Source organism: Sylvia atricapilla, chromosome 23 (genome assembly GCF_009819655.1).
Source record: "Sylvia atricapilla isolate bSylAtr1 chromosome 23, bSylAtr1.pri, whole genome shotgun sequence".
In the NCBI taxonomy this organism is placed as follows: domain Eukaryota; kingdom Metazoa; phylum Chordata; class Aves; order Passeriformes; family Sylviidae; genus Sylvia; species Sylvia atricapilla.
Genome location: NC_089162.1, coordinates 4465267 through 4484460, shown reverse-complemented (window position 1 = coordinate 4484460; position 19194 = coordinate 4465267). Strand labels below are relative to the sequence as shown.

Here is a 19194-nt window from a genome sequence, read left to right as displayed (position 1 = left end):
TCGTGCCCTGGTTCAGGGTGTGTTTGGCCACAGTGGTGCCCAGAGCTGGGTGGGAGAAGGTTCTGGAGAAGGTTTTGGTGCTGTTTAAATGCTCCCTGCAGATGTTTTTTTTTGTCCCCAACAGGGAGGGTGGAGGCTGTTAGGGACCTGCAGATCCATTCTGAGGTGTCAACACGAATTCCACGAGTGATGTGACTCCCCTGGCCCTGTGCACCCCAGTTTGTGGAGGAAAGTCCATGGATATCTCTGGGCAGCTGATGTGCAGAGCCTCACTTGGCACCTCTCAGCTCCTTTCTCCTACGACTAATTTAAATCCCCTAATTTTGACTGATTTTAGTCTAAAAATAGCTCGCTGAGCGCTCTCCTGCAGCACAGCCCCATGGAGGCAGGGCTGGGCTCCAGTGCTGCCCTCCCCACATCCCTGTGGAGGGGCTGTGTCCTGCTCTGTGTGCCAGAGGCTGCTCAGGGCTCCATGGCTCCTTTGGGAGCCCCTTTGCTGCCCAGTTCTCGTTACACAAATTGGAACTGCGCCGTCCCTCGCTCCCGCAGCATGGCTGGAGTTGTCATCCTGACAGGGCTCTAATGGGTTCTTCAAACACTCTCACAGCCTCAGAAACGCAGGGCTGGAGGAACCATTGAATTATGCAGAGCTGGTGCCTCTTTAGCCCCTTCCTCATGTTTTAAATATGATGCTCCAAAAAGGTGCCTTTTACCCAGCTCCCCACTGCAGAGCTTTTCCCGCTGCTCCCTGCCTGGCTCACAGGACGGAGCTTTGGACCCTGGGAGTTGCAGACTCTCCCAGAGCACTGGGGTTTGCTGCCAGTGCTTGATCCACCATGGAAAGTCTGCAGGAAATAACCTCCTCCTCCTCCTCCTCCCTGGCACCACAGTGAGAGAGGAGCTGCAGGGATGAAAATAACCCCCTCATTTTGGCTAAATGCGATGTGAGCTGGCACAGCCCCGCAGCTGTTCTGGCAGTAGCCCCAAAATGACCCTCCCAGGCCCCAGCTTTCTTAGCTAGAGCAATATGATGAAGTGCAGCACATGAATTAGCAGACTTTCTTAGCAACCAGGGAACTGGAGACTGGAGACAGCAAAAGAGAAGAGAAAGAGATGCAGTCACAGCAGTGACAGGCTGTCAGATATTTCCTCTTCCCACCCCTGTCCTGTCCCTGAAGGATGGGATGCTTTGAAACACCAGCTCTCAGCTTCCAGCTCCACCTCAGACCTTCTTAGAGCGACCCTCTGCACCAACAGAGTTTTTCTTGATGGTTTTAATGCAGTCAGGGCTCACACATTTCGCTTTTGAACTTCCCATCAGTGCTCGTGCTCCGGCAGGGAGCACAGCCAGAGATGTTTGATTTCTACTTCTCATCAAGTCCCTGCGTATCTGGAGTTCCTGCTGTGGTGTGAATCTGCACACAGGGCTGCAGGATGCACGCAGAGCTGCCCAGAGCAGAGCCTCTCAAAGTTTTTTTGCAAATCTTTTACAAGAAAGCCTCTGGCTCTTGAGTCTTAGAGCAAACGTTTCACACAGCTCTGAGCCCTGGGCATCATCTGACAGCAAAGCATTTCCTCCTCAGAAAACTCTGCCTCCAGGAGAGCTGCAGCTTCACAGCTTTCCTCTCTCTTTTGTTTTTTTCTTTTTTTTTTTTAAAGTGTCCCATTTCCCAGCGCATTCCCTGAGCTCCCCCTGTTTCTTGTCCTTTCAGGCTGACTCCATACGAGTGGTACAGCCCCCACCCCTGCTCCCAAGGTCGATGCAACCTCCTGGTGAACCAGTACTCCCTGGGGAACTCGCTGTGGTTCCCGGTGGGGGGGTTCATGCAGCAGGGCTCCACCATTGCCCCCCAGGCTCTGTCCACTCGCTGCGTCAGCGGGGTCTGGTAAGGAGGGCAGCCCGTCCTTTTGGGAGGGTTCCTCTGGGCAGAAATGGATGTGGAGGAGGAATTTCTTCACGGGAAGGGTTGTGGGACATTTGGAGGGGCTGCCCAGGGAGGTGGTGGAGGTGTTCAAGGAGGACTGGATGTGGCACTCGTTTGTCTGGGTGACGAGGTGGGGATTGATGCTTTTGGAGGGATTTTGTGGCCTCAGCAGATCTGGGATTCTGAAAGGCAAAGAGTGGGGATGGAGAGAAGATTCCCTGAGCGAAACCACACCTTCTCTTCCCTCTCCTTAGGTGGGCCTTCACCTTGATCATCATCTCCTCCTACACGGCCAACCTGGCAGCGTTCCTGACCGTCCAGCGCATGGACGTCCCCATCGAGTCTGTGGATGACCTGGCTGACCAGACCACCATCGAGTACGGCACCATCCACGGCGGCTCCAGCATGACCTTCTTCCAAGTAAACCCCATTCTTTGGCTGCCGGGGGGGGCAGGGGGTGCACAGGGCACCCCTCAGTCACATTTGGGTGTCCCCTCAGCCTGCTGTGCCCGTGTCACCCCATTGCTTGGCACGGAGGGCACCTCTGGAGAGATCCCTGCACGGGGTGGGGATGGTGGGATGAGTGTGGGACTGGCGTGGTGGAGGACACAGAAGGGAATTTGACCAGGAAGTCAAATTTTCATAGGTCTCCACATGGTTTTAGGCTTTATTTGAGGGTCTTTTAGGTGGGATAAGCAAAGAAACGTTTGTACAGCCCAGGCAGGCTCGCAGAAGTCAAAAGTGCTGGTGCCTGTGTGAGGTCAGTGGCACTGAAATAAGTCAAGTGTATGCAAAGTTATGTGGGCCATCCAGCCCAATTTAATTTTTATCTTCCCTGCTCTGCTCAGAAGGGAAATAAATGAGTGAATCTTTTCTGCAGCGCTCTGAACACACAAAGAATTGCTTGAGGATTTTTTATTTATTTATTACTTGTTGAAATTCCAAAAGGAGAGAAAGCTTTTTCTCACTCTTTCCCCCCGCTCTGAGTCTGAACTGAATTTGGGAGGCTGGGAAATCTCTGGAGTCAGCCTGAGCTTTTCAGCCCAACTTTATTCTCTTCAGGGGTATGGAAAAGAGCTACTTTTAAGCCAAACTTTACATCTCAAATGAGCTGAGCAGAGCCTAAGTGAGCGAGGTGGTTGTGTATGAGGAGCTCACTTGAGGGAAGCTTTCATGTTTAAACCCCTGACTGTGTCTCTGCACTGCCTGGCAGTGAGGAAATCAGAGAGAAATTTAGCAGAAGAGGGGTTTGTCCCATTTGTGGTGCTTTAAGCTGTGTTTTGCCTCTGGTGTAAGGATGGGGAGGTTAAAGCAGTGATGAATAACAGCCTCCATCTCTCCTCCCTTCCTGGGCGCACGAAGGAATGTTTGTCCCCTCCTGAGGCACCTTGTCCTGGCAGTGCTTCTGCTGACACTGACACACAGTTTAAGGTTTAAAGATGCAGCGAATCGGGGCCAAACCACCCCTGCTCATCTGTCTCCTGCCCAAGTGGCTGCACCCAGAGGACAGAGCTGGACAGATGAGGACAGGAACTGGGTCAGCAGCAGATTCCCCGAGGCTCTCCAGCATCGCTCGCCAGCCACAGAAAACGAGTCCTTGACAGTGTGAAAATCCTTGTGTGGAGCAGGGTGTGTTGATATTCAGTCCTGGTGCGAGCAGGTCTCACTCTCTGCTCAGCACAGGCGAGAGAGATTAATCATTCTCAGCTTTCTTTTCATTGGACCAAGGCGGTTCAGCCACCACCAGACTTGGAGGATTTGGGGCTGGCTGAGCTTTAGTTTATTGTAATCAATGACGAAAAACACCCCCAGTTCTTTTCAGCAAGCACTTTAACTTGCCTCACAGGGGGGTGAACCAAATCTGGATAATATTTTGAATAAAATTTGGGAGCAGCAATCTCCAGAGAGGAATAAAACTTGTTAGCAACAATCTCCAGCCCTCAGTGCCCTCCTCAGGGTCCTGGAGTCTGGCTCAGACCCTGAAGAAGTGTTGGGACAATGTTTGAGAGACGGTCAGTACGGGGTGAGCTCTACAGTGAGCACCCAGAGGTTTCAATCAACCAAGTAGTAGCTGTTTCTTCTGGCTTTTTTTTTTGTGTGTGTTTTTGATACATGGTTACTGAAATTATGATTTTTTTTTTTTCTAAAATTGAATTTGCACAAAGAGTTTTGACAGGCCCTGTTGGAATTGGGGCGTTTCATGCCCAGCTTTTCCAACAAACTCCCAACGTATTTGAGATAAAGGAAGATGAGGCATCAAAATCCTTTCTGAATCTGAAATCCGATTCGATTCCTCTCTCCATTGCAGCCTTTCCGCTGCGGCGCCTGACTTGGGGGGTTTGATTTTCAGGCTCTAACTGACCCCCAAATCTCCTCCCTGAGCTGTGGCCGCCCCTTTCCATCCCGCAGAACTCCCGCTACCAGACGTACCAGCGGATGTGGAATTACATGTACTCCAAGCAGCCCAGCGTCTTCGTGAAGAGCACGGAGGAAGGGATCGCGCGCGTGCTGAACTCCAACTACGCCTTCCTGCTGGAGTCCACCATGAACGAGTATTATCGGCAGCGCAATTGCAACCTCACGCAGGTCGGGGGCCTTCTGGACACCAAGGGCTACGGGATTGGCATGCCCGTCGGTAGGCAGTGAAGAACAATTCTAGTCCTTCTCGGCTGTCGGCAGAGGACCGGAGCGTTCCAAAGGCTGCGCCGGCTCTAAAAAGCCAACGTTGCATCTCACAGGGTCCTTTTTAATCTCTTACCTGTTGTCCGTGGTCAGAGCCAGATGTGAGACCCTGCTCTGGTCCAGAGCCAGATGTGAGACCCTGCTCTGGTCCAGAGCCATGTGAGACGCGACCGCGGCTCTTTCGATAATTCGTGTGAAAGATGTCTCAAAATTGCTGCTTGTTTTCTGCTCTTTTGCTGTTTCCTTCCCCCAACCAGTGTTTGTGCATCGTTTCGTGCTCCTTGTTTTAACCCCAGAAGTGATGTCGAAGTAATGCTGTGGCAACTCTTGGTAGTTTTTAGCAGGAATGTCGTAACAGCTGGTGGTTCTTGAAACTGCAGGCCAGAGAGTTGGGCGATTCAGGGGCTCATCATCAGGTTTAACAAATGCAAGGGTTTTGTCTTTCAAATGTATGAGCTCACAGGAGAACACCACCACTAAATAAGGCTTTAGTCACTGTTATTCCAAACGAGCTGATCTTTTGGACAGCCTGGAAGCCTTGTCCTGACCTTTAAGCCCTGGCATTTAGCAATACAAAGTTGAAGTGGATTACATAAGGCCCCGTCACACAAACAGCCACTCTAGTTTAGGGAACATGGGTAAGCTTGTAAAGTCACAGCAACCTGATCAAAGTGAGTACAAATCCCTACCTTCAGGGCTAAATTTGTTCTGACATTGTCTTGTTAAACAGTGAAACCGTAGCAGATAAGAGGAGCAGAAAGCTGCTGGCTGGGACAATAGTGCAGAGTTACTGGGAGAAGCACAGTCTTTCCCATGGCCTTTCCTCGGGATCTCTGGTGGCAGACAAGGATTTCTTGTACCAGACAAGGATCTCTGGTGGCAGACAAGGATCTCTGGCAGCAGACATTGGGACTGCAGCAGAGCTCCATGCCCAGCACAGGACTGAGCTCCTCCAACATGGACATTTTGCCTTCCATGATCCTTGGGCTCCTTCCAACTCAGGATTTCTATTCCCTGGCCAGTTTGAGGGAAGGAGCATTAGAACAAGGTTGAATTGGAAGTGGAATGACAAGAGAGGGTCCTCCATGGTCTGCAGGAGCAGGATACTGAACTGTTCATTCAAAAGGCAAAGCTCCCCCTGTCATGGACCTGCTCCAGTGGCCTGTGTGGCTCCTGGTGGCCAGGTAAAGTCACCTTCTGCAAGTGACACAAACCAGGGGACATTCCCAGCGGGGTGGCCACAGCTTTCCCATGGCTTGCATGGACTGAGAGCCCCTCCAAGCCCCCCAGAGAGGAGCTGTGGTAGCTGGGCACGCTGGGGTGGGGCGAGTGGCGAGGATGATGATGGGGAGGAAGGCGGGGCCCTACCACGTCCCTCTCGGCGTTGCAGGCTCCGTGTTCCGCGACGAGTTCGACCTGGCCATCCTCCAGCTGCAGGAGAACAACCGCCTGGAAATCCTGAAGCGCAAGTGGTGGGAAGGAGGGAAGTGCCCCAAAGAGGAGGATCACAGAGCCAAAGGTGAGCCCTGCACTCCCAAGGAACCAGGCACGGAAACATCCTGGCCAGAGGTGCCAGCATGAGCACCCAGCTGTGTGTTTTCTGCCAGGTTTTCCGCCTGGCAATCGCTTTTTCCCCTTCTCCTGACCTGAGATTCCTTCCCTCCACAATTCAAGGAGAAAGCCAAACAGCTCCTCTGTGCCTCACGCTGTGTGTTTTTGCCTGGGGCAGAGATAGCGGGAACAACCAAATGACAAATATTGGAGGCATATGGAGGGTAAATTAGCTTCTAATGAATGTCTGGGAAAATGGATGGCTGAAGGGATCAGACCAAAATCCTGGGTTCCTTGAAGGGAGATGGATCTCCACCACAGGCCCGCTGGTTAATGGCTCCAAGTGAAAGTGTCTTTTAAACAGCCACGGGAAGGGACACAAGGACTTTATTAGTACATTTGCAAACTGAGGAGCAAATTCTTTTGGGTAATGCTATGCAAATTGCCATAAAAGCCACCACATTAGGCTGATGTCCCAGCGTGAGAGCAGTTGCCAGCTTAACACAGTTGCTGCATTTTTTAGTTTTGGCAGCAGCCCTGTCCTCAGCAAGTGTTTTCTGCGAGGCCAGCAGGCCCCCCAGTTAAAAGCACAGCCTTGTGACCTTTGTGAGAGCAGAGAAAAGAGCCAAGCCAGGTGTGGGGAAGCTCCTTTGGGGTTTTGACCTTGCAGCAGGTGTAGGTGTGTGTTTGGGCAGTTCCTGCTGGGACCCCACGGGGCTGGGAGGTGATGCTCACTTTGGGGCAGTGCTGCTCTACAGACAACCGCAGCTATTTATCTCCAGGCTGAAGGTGTAAGACATCAGGTTATTGCTATTAAAGGAGTTACTTTTGAAGGTGGAAGGGTTTTATTTTTCTCCGTGAACTGTGCCAAAAGCAGTTCTAAGGTGGAATCTAGGCTGGGGGCTGCTTTGAGGTGGCTTTGAAGGGGGAAGCTGGGCTGGTTCTGGCACTACCCACAGCACAGTCTGTGCCCCTGGGCAAGTTTTCTGCTGGTTTGTTCCCTATGCTGAGGCTTCCTTCCTCAGTTTGGGAGATGAGGAAATCTGTGGAGCTGTGTGGAGAAAGGAAATCCTCTCTGAGTTTGGGTGTCTGAGGTGGCACCCAGACAGAATGATAGAAGGATGTGGAGAGAGGTACAAACCCAAATTCACACTAGTGAGCTGCTGGGGGTGGTGGATGGCCTTTACCTTTGGGTCTGAATTGTGATTCTGGGCTGGTTTTTCTGCCTTGCCATCGCTGTGGCAGCACCTCTGCAAAAGTCTCTGATTTACAGACTCCCTGCGTTGTTCTGGGGGTGGTGCCAAAAGAATGACGGAGGAGGAGGCAGAAATGTGACCTGCTAAGTTTTAGAACAAAACAGGTCAGCGATTTACAAGGATTTTGGTGAGGTTTTATGTCTAAAAGCCACGCCGAGATCAAGTCAATAAATCATCGATTCTTACACTTTGATTTAATGCTACAGGAGGGAGAGGAAGATTTTTATACATGTTCTTGTTGAGTAATGGCCTCGCACAGCCAACCCAGGGCAGAGCACATGTTGCTTAGTGCTCAATCCAATCAGGGACCCAAACCAAACACAGGAGAGAGGAACTGTGGTTCCTCATATCCCAGGACAACAAACGTTGAGGTCGGCTCATCTCACAGGCAGATGGAGGCACAGTTTTAGGGACTAGGGCTATGGTGGCAAGTGAAGTGATGGCCTCAGCACATGGATAGCTCAAGTTTGGATTTTCCTTCAGCTGGTGAACTTTCTGGAATGCAGGCTGGGTATGGATGGTGGTCATCCCATAGGAGAAGAGTCGTGCCAGGGAGGTGGGATGAGTTGTCCATGGAAGGGGCTGTTTCCTCCTCATGGGCCAGGGGTGCTGGGCAGAGACACCCAACCCACAACCAGGGACCCCTGGGTGGCAGGGACCCCATTTTGTCACTTTGCAGCGTGACACAGCATCCTGCTGCTGTTCGGAGCCTCTCCTCTCCCACTGCAGTCCGAGCAGCCGGAATCATTTTCCTGCAGCACTTTGTGATGCAATCAAAGGAGCTTTTCCTGCTGCCAGCTTCCTTTAAAGCCCTTCCCTGTCTCCTTTATCTCTGCTCCTTTAACAACCTTGCTCCTCTTCCTTTCCAAGTTCAAAGCCACTGGAGCTGGGTGAATAATTTGCGGGGATTAACATGCCCCATTGATCCCGCGTTTTTCCCCTCCTCTTTTCAGTTTGTCCACAAATTGCTTTGTGCTTCCCTCCGACAGTCTGGCTGTTTATCTGCAAAATCATCATCTCTGAGCAGGCATCTTCGATCCTGCAGTTATTGCAAGTCACTCACTTGGGCCATCTGAGTCATGCAGGGAGCTATTAATAGGACACTGCTGGCTCGGTGGTTTTGGTCCCTGGCTGGTCATCTACAATGCCAACAAAACAGCAAAACCTGAGTGTTCTGGGCAGGGATACTTGAGATTTACAATGTGCCTGCCTCTCCAGAGTGCCTCTCCTGCTTTATTTTAGGCTTGGGAATGGAGAACATCGGTGGAATCTTCGTGGTGCTCATCTGTGGCTTAATCGTAGCAATTTTTATGGCAATGCTGGAATTTTTGTGGAGCCTTCGACACTCTGAACAGTCGGAGGTAGGACCTGGGAGTGTCCTGAGGGGACAGGGCGTGTTTATTGCTGTCTGTGGGGTGTCCTAGAGCAATCCCAGCCAGGACACCTCAAACACAGGAACAGGTTTAGTCCTTTGGGCAGGGACTAAAATCTGTGAGCTTCTCGTGTACTCCTACTCAGAGCAGGGCTGTAGAGATGCTCCAAGGGCTTTCAAAGGGGTCAGAGATGTGTACAACATCCAGGTGCCTTTCCTGAGATGGGGTTTGTACCTGCAGCAGGTTTGGATCTTGTGCTGGTCTGAGGATGAAGAACACAGGGGGTGGTCTCTGATGAGAGGCAGAGTTGGGTTAAATCAAGTGTAGATGTCTCAGCACCGATGTTGAAAACCAGCAGCACTAAATCCATAAAAATTTGGTGTCAGAATCATACAATGGAATATTAAAATGGTCTGGATTGGAAGGGACCTTAAAGCTCATCCAGTGCCACCCCTGCCATGGTCAGGGACACCTCCCACTACCCCAGGTCACCCCAGGACCCAGAGCCCCTGAGGGACTCAGGGCTTTGCTCACGTGAGCAGGACTATTGAAATTCTCACCAAGCCAGATGTTTATAGCTCCACGAGGGTTCAGTGCACTCTGAGGGTGTCCAGCAGCCTCCCAGAAATGGGTTAAAATAACTTGCCAGGCAGCATGGTCAAGGGTGTCTTGAAAAAGCAAAAGGATTTAATTAAAGAAGAAAATAATAAGGAACAAAAGAATGAAAAGCCATGTACAGTGTAAGGACAGGCCCCACACACTTGCTACAACACCCTGAAAATGTGCTGAGAAGCCTCGTGCTCTTCCTGAAGTATTGGATGATTTGGGTGGGTTTTTGAGGAACAGCCCATAGAAAATAGGTACATTTCTGAGAAAATGTATAATAACTAATAGAAGTAATATTAATTAATACAACAAATATATAATATTTAATAAAATATTATACATTTTGATAATATATTATATTATATATCTATTCTATATATTATATATAATGTATTATTATAAAATATAATAATAGATTATACATAATAAGTAATGGCAGAATAATAAAACTAATAATAATTAATAAATTATTGATTTAATTATTAATTAATTATTCAATGCCGATAATTGATATTAATAAAAATTAATACAAATATAAACATACATTTCTGAGGAACTGTAAAATAAAGAGCTATCAGTGTTTTTGTCTTGGCACTGAGCCTTGGCACATCCAGGAGGACATAGAATTTTCTCCTGTTTTTCCCCTCGAAAGTCCTGCGGCGCCACTGAACCCCTTTTCCCTCACGTACAAAACACCCCCTGGCTTTTGGGGAGGACGCGACACAACACAGGACCCTCTCCTCTCTCCCCTGCAGGTGTCGGTGTGCCAAGAGATGGTGACGGAGCTGCGCAACATCATCCTGTGCAAGGACAGTTTCCATCCCCGGCGGCGGCGGCCGGGGGTGGCACGGACTCGCCCCGCTGTGCCCGAGGAGCGCCGAGCCCGCAGCACCACCACGCTCAGCAACGGCAAGCTGTGCAGCGGGGGCGAGCCAGACCCCCTGGCACAAAGACTGGCCCAAGAGGCGGCCCTGGTGGCCCGGGGCTGTACCCACATCCGCGTGTGCCCCGAGTGTCGCCGCTTCCAGGGGCTCCGGGCGCGGCCGGCCGCGGGGTCACCGGCGCGCAGCGAGGAGAGCCTCGAGTGGGACAAGGCCACCAACAGCAGCGAGCCCGAGTAACGCCAGAGGGGTTCAGCGTCGGGGTGGGACGAGAGGGTCCTGTTCCATTTTACAGAACACGGACTTGTACAATGTCAACTCGTTTTTAAATCACTAGCAGTTAACCCGGCTTCTCCAGAGCGAAGGTGGACCTTGGGGTGGACGCGGAGGCTGCGGTTTCGGTGTCCCCTGCAGCCTGGCGTGGCAGCACAGAGGTCCTCGGGCTGGTGGGTGGCCAGAGATGGTCTCTGGGAAGGAGGGACGTGGTGGTGGGTGGCTGGTGTAGCAGATACTGCCCACCCAGGGCCAGGAGAGGGCTTCTTGGAACTTCTCCCCGCTCCCGAGGTCGGGAGAAAGGACACTGGACACTGGCGCTGCCTCTCCATCACCTACTGGGGGATGTTCTCCAAGGGCAGGGGGTGGGACTTTTTATTTGCCGTGGCTATGGGAAGGGAGGAGTCATTATTTTTGTTTTTTTTTTTTTTTTTTTTTTTTTTTTTTTTGTTTGTTCTGTTTTCATTTTGGTTGATTTTATGTTGTTTTTTTTTTTTTTTTTTTTAATTTTGGGTATGTCAGGACCCAGTCTCCAAGGCACCAGGTGCTGAACTCTTCTTCCTTTCCAGAGGGTGGCAGGTGGGTTGAAGGGGGAAGGGGAGGATGGGACACGCTCCCTGTGAGAAGCAGCATTTGCTGGAAGTCCATCTGAAAGGTTGTTAAAATTACTTATATAGAGAAATATATCTATACATAGATATATATATATACACATATATATTAAAATGCCAAAAAAAGCAGCCAACGAACACAGTGAACTCAAAGAGGCCTTGAAACGCCTGGAATTTCAGGGGTTCTGTGTCTTTTGTTTCATTCTGGGGTTATATTTTGGGGTTTTTGTTTTGTTTTTATTTTTTTCATTTTCCTTTTTATTCTTGGGATGGGGTGGGGGGAGCCTTGTGAGTGGGGAGCCCTGGGGGAGGCTGCCCGCCCCCACCAGCCCAGGGAGGAGGTGTTGGGACCCCCAAAGTGTCCCTGGCTGTGCTCTGCACACCCCTGAAGTGACTCTGAGCTCTGCCCCAGGGCTCCAGAGCTCCCCAAATCCGTGACCCCACAGAGCACCCTCAACTTCCAGGGTGAATTCCAGCCAGAAACCATTTGAGAAAATCATGTAGCCCGGGATCTCGTGTAAGGAAAATAGTGACTTCCCTAGAAACTGCAGCAGCTCGCCCTCTGCTTGGTACAGATGTGGGGTTTACACTGGCAAATTTAATTTTCTGATTGAAAAAACAAATTCTATGCAATTTCTGGTCGTAAAAGGAAAGAGATGACAATGGAGAGGGGCAGGGGAGATAAAGCCTTGAGTGAAGGTACATCCTGTTCTTGAATTGTTTTCTTTTCTTTTTGTCTTGAATGTACGGAAATAAAAGATGTCCTTGTATAATCATGGTTTTTTTTTCCCCTCTTTCCTCCCCTGTTTAGAGTCAGGAAAGTTGTGAGACAGTTTGAGGCCCGTCTGCTCAGGGAGAAACCCAGAAACTTGACAGGCAAGAGGTGCTTTGGCTGTTGCAGGTCTCTACTGCCCAGGAGTGTCCACACCCCTGGTGATGCTGTTACCTGTGGCTGAATGGAAAACAGGAGTTAAAAAGCAAAGATCAATTAAAAAAAACCAAGAAGCCCAAATACCTGGTGATGAGAGAACCCAGAACTGACAGCAGGGTGAGCAGGGATGCTGCTCCATCTTTCCCATAGCTGGTGGCTGGAGCCCAGCTGCCCAGGGGTGAATCCAGGATGGTGCCAGCAGATGTTCCCAGGAGGATGTGCAGGGAATGGGGTTTGATCCATGATTATGGGTACAATAGGATTGTTCTGATGATTCCAGCAGGTGTTTCTGAGGAGGATGCACAGGGAATGGGGTTTGATCAGGATGGTGGGTACAATAGGATTGTTCTGATGGTGCCAGCAGATGTTCCAGGAGGATGCACAGGGAATGGGGGGTGATCCGTGATTATGGGTACAATAGGATTGTTCTGATGATTCCAGCAGGTGTTTCTGAGGAGGATGCACAGGGAATGGGGGGTGATCAGGATGGTGGGTACAATAGGATTGTTCTGATGGTGCCAGCAGATGTTCCCAGGAGGATGTGCAGGGAATGGGGTTTGATCCGTGGTTATGGGTACAATAGGATTGTTCTGATGATTCCAGCAGGTGTTTCTGAGGAGGATGCACAGGGAATGGGGTCTGATCCAAGGCGATGGGTACAGCAGGTCATTCTGCTGTTCCCAGCAGGGTGTGAAGGTGAAGGGCAGCTCGACCTCCCAGTGACTGTAAAACAGGCAGCAAGGAGAGGATTTAGAGCTTGTATTTTAGGATGCCAAATGAGATGTTCACGGAGGCCCTTCCTGGCTTTCACATCTGTAAATCCACAGGCTGTTCCCCTCTCCCTGACACAAACTGAGCGGTGAGAGAAGGCAAGGCCGCCCCAGTGCCATGGGGTTGGAGAGGCAGACTCTGAGCTAAGTCAGTAAAACTCCATCCTGCTCTGCAAGGAGCCAGGCTGGGCTTTCAGAGTCCTGACAGCAGCACTAGAGACATCAGAGAGTGCCTGTGTTGTGCTTAAAGGCCAACATGTTTCTACGAGCCGCAGAATATATTCATCAAAGGGAAACTGCTTTTTAAAATTTATTTACAGATTAGCAGAAGAAAAGGCTCCATGAATCATTTATCAGACCTGATGTTTTTTTCACTGCTTCCCCGCACTGAATAAAGAGAAATCTTGACAGAGCCAGACATTATTCTGCATCTCCAAAGATCTCACAGTCATCTGCTCAGACAGAGGATGTCAAGGAAAAAAAAAAAAAGAGATGAGAAACCACCTGGTATCTGAATATCTTTGCTTTTTATCTCTCCTGTTAGCTTGCCCCACCCACATGGTATTTTATATCTGGGTCTGTATTTTAAGGAGATTTGTTTCATGTCCCTCTTGCCCTCCTCTCTTTTTCATGTTTTTTATTTCTTTTTTTCTTTTTTTTTTAATATTCAGAGGTTTTGCACTCAGAGCAGAAGTGGACCTCAGACGAGGAGGATAAAAGCTGCTGTCATTGAGATGCCTTTTCTAATGTTCTTCTGTCCTGTATTTTCTGCTCCCTGGTAAATCCTTCCAGGTCCCACCCTGGCAGGAGCAGGCAGCATTATGCGTGTGCTGGGTTTGTGCTCACACACATTTGCATGCCCAGATGGGTTTACATCTCACATATTCCCTCTCTGCCCAGTTTTGTTAGGGTTTTTTTTTTTTCTTTTTTTCCCTTTGCTCTCATCTTTGAAACCATTGTGGGGGCTCTTTTGCTCAGCCAGCCCCAATGCTAATGCAGTTCAAGATCTGGAGTCGTTTGCCTTGCAAAAGGCACTTTCCCAGTATTGCTGTCTCCTGATAAACCCGGGGTAATTCTAGTAAGATATCTCTGCAAATTCCACCGGGAGCCAAAGATTAGATCAATTAAAATGTAATACTTTGCTTTATCCCCTCTCACCAGTGTGTTTGAGCCTCCTGCTGCCCTGTGTTTCGGGCTCACGTCTCTCCCTGCCCTGACAGCCAATTCTCCAGCCCTGGCTCAGTCGACAGCAGCCTGGCAGCTTCCTGACTAAAAGGCCTGGAATCTCTGCTCATGGGCTAAACCTCGTGTTTGTGTTGTTTTTTCCAGGCAGTTCCACTCTCACCTAATGATAAAAAAGCTGTTTTCTCCCTGGAGGTTGCATGGGTGAAGGTATTAACAAGGCCTGGGCTAACCTGGGGGCATTTCCTGAGCTGAGCCGTGTGTGTGAAATAGAAAAAGGGTTGTTCCGTGAGCACAAAACCTGGGGAAGAGAGATGCTGAGCCATAAATTATAGAACAGACACTAAGCCCTCAGTGGTCCTGAGGCAGGAATCTTTTTAACCATTCCACAGCCACAGAAATCTTCCCTGCTTCTGCCCTTCTCCTCGAACCCCAAGTGCATCACCAGGTAAGTGATCCAAAAGGTGGAGGAAGATCCACAGGCAGCAGATTTTTTTTTTTTTTTTTTTTCAGAGATTTGGAGTTATAGGAGGGGTGTGAATCCCTCTGAACCAGCAGGGAACTGGGAACTGCAGCTGTGGGCACAGGGCAACTGGGATGGACACAGGAATGTGGGTGACTGGTTTGGATGGTTATTGGGTGGCAAAAAAGAAAGTAAAAAGAAGAGACCTGTGGGTGAGAACTGTTCAGTGGAGGCTGGCTGGTTCCTCAGGAGGTTTCTAAGCTCCTGAAAGAGCAAATAAGCAAAGGTGGACTGGTTTGGGGTAAAGCTGTCACAACTTGGCTGTGAAAAGCCCGGCATGAGTGATCAAAGCCTCTCCAACACTTTCATTTAGCTGTGTGGCCCTTAGTGCTGGTGATGTCATTTCAGTTTCATTTAGCTCTGCAGTTAATTACCTGCAGGATGGGTGTTTCTCTCTTCTGCTTCACTTGTTCACCCAGCGAAGCTGATGGAATTTCTTGCAGTGGATTTGGCTAGAGGGGGAAAGCAGCAGTGGCCATCAGGAGGAGAGTGAGGCAAGGGATGAAACAGCCCCAGTGTGGGCAGAATCAGGTAGAAAGAACTGCAAACTGCCACCAGAAATGGTCAAAAATAAGTCCGGGCTCACATGTGACACTTGCAAGTCTGCTGAGGATCTGAGAGTGAGGGAACATCCCATTTGCCTGAGTGAGGGGCTGAGCACAGCTCAGGGCAGAGCTCAGCCAGCCCCAACGCCTGCAGAACAGAGCATAAAGCACCCACAGTTCCAGAAACCCCATTAGGGTCTGATGGCCACTAACTGATTGAAAAGACAGAGCTGAACTCTTCTGGGCACAAAGTGGCTCTCATTAATTCAGCATAAATAGGCTCCCCCGGAACCCGACACCACGCTGGGAAAACCAGCCCCGTACCAGGACAATGGGCAGGTTTATGCATCCCTCAGGGAGGGTTTTTCCCCTCCAGAGGGGGATTCTGCTGTGTTCCAGGTGAGTTCTGACTCTGGTGGGTGACAGGGATGCCACATTTCATCCCAGAGAGGATTCCAGCCGGAGGGTGAGGATCTGCAGCTGCCCTGGCAGGGGTGGGGGGACATGTGGCACTGCCATCACCAGCACAAAGGGCCACATAGCAGCGGGTCCCCGAGAGCCCTGCCGGGGCCAGAGCAGCATGAAAATGAAGGCAGCTTAATTAACAAAAGCTTTCTCCTCTGCTGTGTTGAGGTCTGCAGTTATCAGCATCGCTGGCACTTCTCAAAGACTGAAATGACAGTAGTTGGCTGTAAAAGAGATAACTGTCAGATTAGCTGGGACATATCTCCGCCGAGGTTTTCTATATCATACCTATCTTGAAGCATCTCCATGTATCAAAGGGACTAGTTGGCCATTTGCCTCTCCAAAGTACCCTTTCCACTGTGATAAATAAGGCTCTGTTACAGGGGAAAGGCCTAACATTTCTTGTGCCTTGACTCGAGCTGGTTTGGAGCAGCATTTTTCTGGCTTTGATCAATGCGTGGAGACGAATCTTTGCTGTTGTTTTTGGTGTTTGATGTATTGAGTTTAGGGTACAAGGGACAGAAAATGTCTGTTGAGGTGTAAAGGCGGGGAAAATGGATGTTCCTGGCAGGTTCTTCACAGGGTAAGTGGGATTTGCACTGGCATTGGTGAGGAAAAGGCAGTTTTGACACGTTTTTTCCAGCCTCTTCCATCTTTCCCTTTATCACCGAATCCCGGCTGGTTTTGGTTGGAAGAGACCTTAAAGGACCTTGTTCCATCCCCTTTCCATAGGCAGGGACACTCTGCCTTCCAAGCCACCTGTCCCTTTGCTGTTCACCCCCAAATACCTGTCCTCATGTTGCTCAGTCCCAGAAAAAAGGGGCTTTTGCCTGAGCTCCCAGGGAATGTTCCTGAACTGAGTCCTCTGGCTTTCCAGCTCTTGCTGAGCTCAGATTTAAAGCAATTTCCTTTCAAAGCCAGAAATGAACACAAATGAGGGGAAAGAACCAGGGGAGGAAAAAGAAGAAAGACCTTTTTATTCCCAGACGAGCACTGAGATGTCTGAGCTGGGAGCCTTAAACTGATTGTTCTTCCAGAGTCTACAGCAAATGCTCCTGAGTGTTCCAGAGCACAGGAGGATGCTCTGATTGCTGCTGGCTGAGCTAAACTGGAACCAGGAGGTGAACACACAGCCCCTGGTTTTATTGAACAACTGCTCAGCCATCCTGAGCCCTCAGCTGAAATGAAGGTGGTGACGTGGTGGGGAGCCAGACATGAGCAGAAAGCCACCAAATGTCCGTGCTCTGAGGTCCTGGGAGCCAGGCTGTTCTCCCCTGTGAGAAAAGTTTGTCTGCTGGCCATTTCTAATTAATGGCCCTGGCACACTGTGACTGGGTCAAATGGATGATATTTCTGAGTGGGAAACTGGAGTTTTTTCAGGGAATGTCTTTGAGGAGGAAGTCTGCTATTTTAGAAGGTGTAATTCTTTCCTGTGACCAACCTACTTCGTTCCAATTCCTCTGTGTGAACACTGTATTTCAAGGGGACATCACTATTTTGGAGTGAAACCCCACTGCTTTTAGGTTTGTTTCGGAAGAGATCATGTCCACAAGGATCTGTCAGAAAACAGCAGCAAGGAGGGCAATGCTGGGTGGCAAAAATGCCACCGAGCCACAGCAGGGACAAGAGCAGCTGCTGTGACAGCACCCCGTGCTCTGTGCTTTGCTCAGGGCTGTTTCTGGGCTATTTTCTGCTGTGTCCCAGCAGCGAGGACAGAAGCAGAACTATCTCTCCACCAGTTTGCTGATCCGTGACAGACTGGGCTGAGTCTGCATCCCTTGGACTTTCTTGCCAGTGAGATAAGGATGAAGCTTTGCCAGGCAGAGGAAGGATGGGGCAGGGCTGGAGGCCACAAAATTCACCCTTGGTGCACCAGCAATGCTTGTTGGGGCTTTGGAAATGTCTCTTTTGCCACCACTCTGTAAAATGGAGGTGACCTGAGTATTTCTCAATCTCACCCTGTTTGCTAAATACCCTGTCAGAGAATAGAAGTGGAGGGGAATCTTTGGATTAATGTGTAGGACTGGCAAGGTTTAATCTGTTCCTGTTTGCAGAGGGCTCTAAGAGCGGGTGGAGATTTGCCAAGTGTTTGCCAACAGTAATGGTTAATTATTATGAATTCTGGCAGCCCACAGACGCAGCCAGCATCGTTCTCCAAGTGGGATCCAGACCTGTAATGGAGTTGTTACACACAGAAGATGGGAAGAGACAGCTTCTAGCTCTGTTCTGTCCTGTTCTCCCAGCCAAAGCCCCATTCCAAAATCAGACAGCAGTGGCACCTCTCTGTCTCATCAGAGCTACGAATCCAGGACATTTGGCAGAGGGAGGCTCAGCCTTTTCCATGTCTGGGCTCATTTGTGTCTGCTGGTGCCCTTTTTGTCTGAGCGAACAGGACGGAATCTGTGGTCTGAGATGAGATGTGCCTGGAGCAGGTGGGTGCCAGGCCAGGGACAGATCCAGAGCTGGCTGGAGAAGGGCTCTGAGCGTGGTCCATGCCCAGGCTGGGTCACTGAGGGCCTGGCTGTGCTGTGACATTCCAGGTGTGAGGACACCACGCTGAGGGATCACAGGAGAGGACAGAGCTGGCACATCAGATCACACCTGAGTTTGGGGCTCTCCCAAGCACAGCAGGGCAGCTGCATCCTGCACTGAGTGCCCAGAAGGGTCCCCACGATGATGGAGAGGGTGACAGCAACCAGCTGAGCGAGTGTGGCCCCGAGTGGGGGAGATTTGATTTGCCAGACTTCATTTGCAGCAGCGCCATCGCAGCGGTACCTGAGAAAGCTGCTTTTATCTAATAGTAGCCATCCAGAAAATGAAATCAGCTGCATAAAAGGCTCAAGGCCCGTTTGGTCCTCTGAGCATGCCTAGCAATTGCCAAATTATGGAAATGCAATCGATCTTGAGACTCCACCGGCGCTGATTTATTTCTGATTTCTCCGTTTGAACGCGCGGCCTCAATTTCCAGCACCGAGGTCTGCATTGTCCCCATCTTTGGGCCGCTGATAATATTTGAGAATTATGGCCACGGAGAAATGTTTGCTCTAAAAGGTAACTTCAAGGTGCATTAGTCTCGGATAATTGACGGAGACCGAGGAAGTGATTTGGGAAGCGTCTGTGCGGAACCAAAGATCCCAGCGAACAGTTACCTTAAATTAATGGTGTGGCGAGGAGCAGCTTGGGCTTGATCAGCTGGCACTGGTGCTAAATGAAGTCAGGCTCTAAAGTTATTAGCAAAATATCTATGAAACAGGCTCTGCTGTGGATTTATGAGCTTGCTTGAGTCTTTAGGGGCCAAATCTGCGCTCTGCTCAGCGTTCCCTGGCTTGGGTGGGAGCTGGGAATGCTCAGCATCCATCAGGATTGGGCTCTCCTGGAGCTCAGGTCAGGCTAGCAGGGCTCACACCTTTAACTCCCTTCTTAATCCTCAGATGGAATGAAAGGTCTTCTCTCCACACTTAGTAAATCTCCAATTTTATTTCTCATTATTAAATCATGGAATTGGCCATAAATGTTTAAATTAAGTGAAAGGAAGAGAGATTTGCGAGAAAATTGAAGCCTCTTTGAGGAATTGAAGAATAATCTCCAAGGATGAAGGAAGTTGCATTTGCCAGACCCAA

At 49.9% G+C, this 19194-nt stretch overlaps 1 protein-coding gene across 1 annotated transcript in view; it reads left to right on the top strand.

Moving 5' to 3' along the window:
• GRIK4 (glutamate ionotropic receptor kainate type subunit 4) overlaps nt 1-10592 on the top strand; it is a 122119-nt gene extending 111527 nt beyond the window's left edge. Inside the window, exons 14-19 of the mRNA XM_066334950.1 lie at nt 1713-1886; nt 2180-2345; nt 4335-4560; nt 5998-6126; nt 8657-8775; nt 10149-10592. Of these exons, the coding sequence (XP_066191047.1) occupies nt 1713-1886; nt 2180-2345; nt 4335-4560; nt 5998-6126; nt 8657-8775; nt 10149-10514 (1180 nt within the window). The 3' untranslated portion in view covers nt 10515-10592. The remainder of the gene's footprint in view (nt 1-1712; nt 1887-2179; nt 2346-4334; nt 4561-5997; nt 6127-8656; nt 8776-10148) is intronic.
• Nucleotides 10593-19194: the final 8602 nt, after the last annotated feature.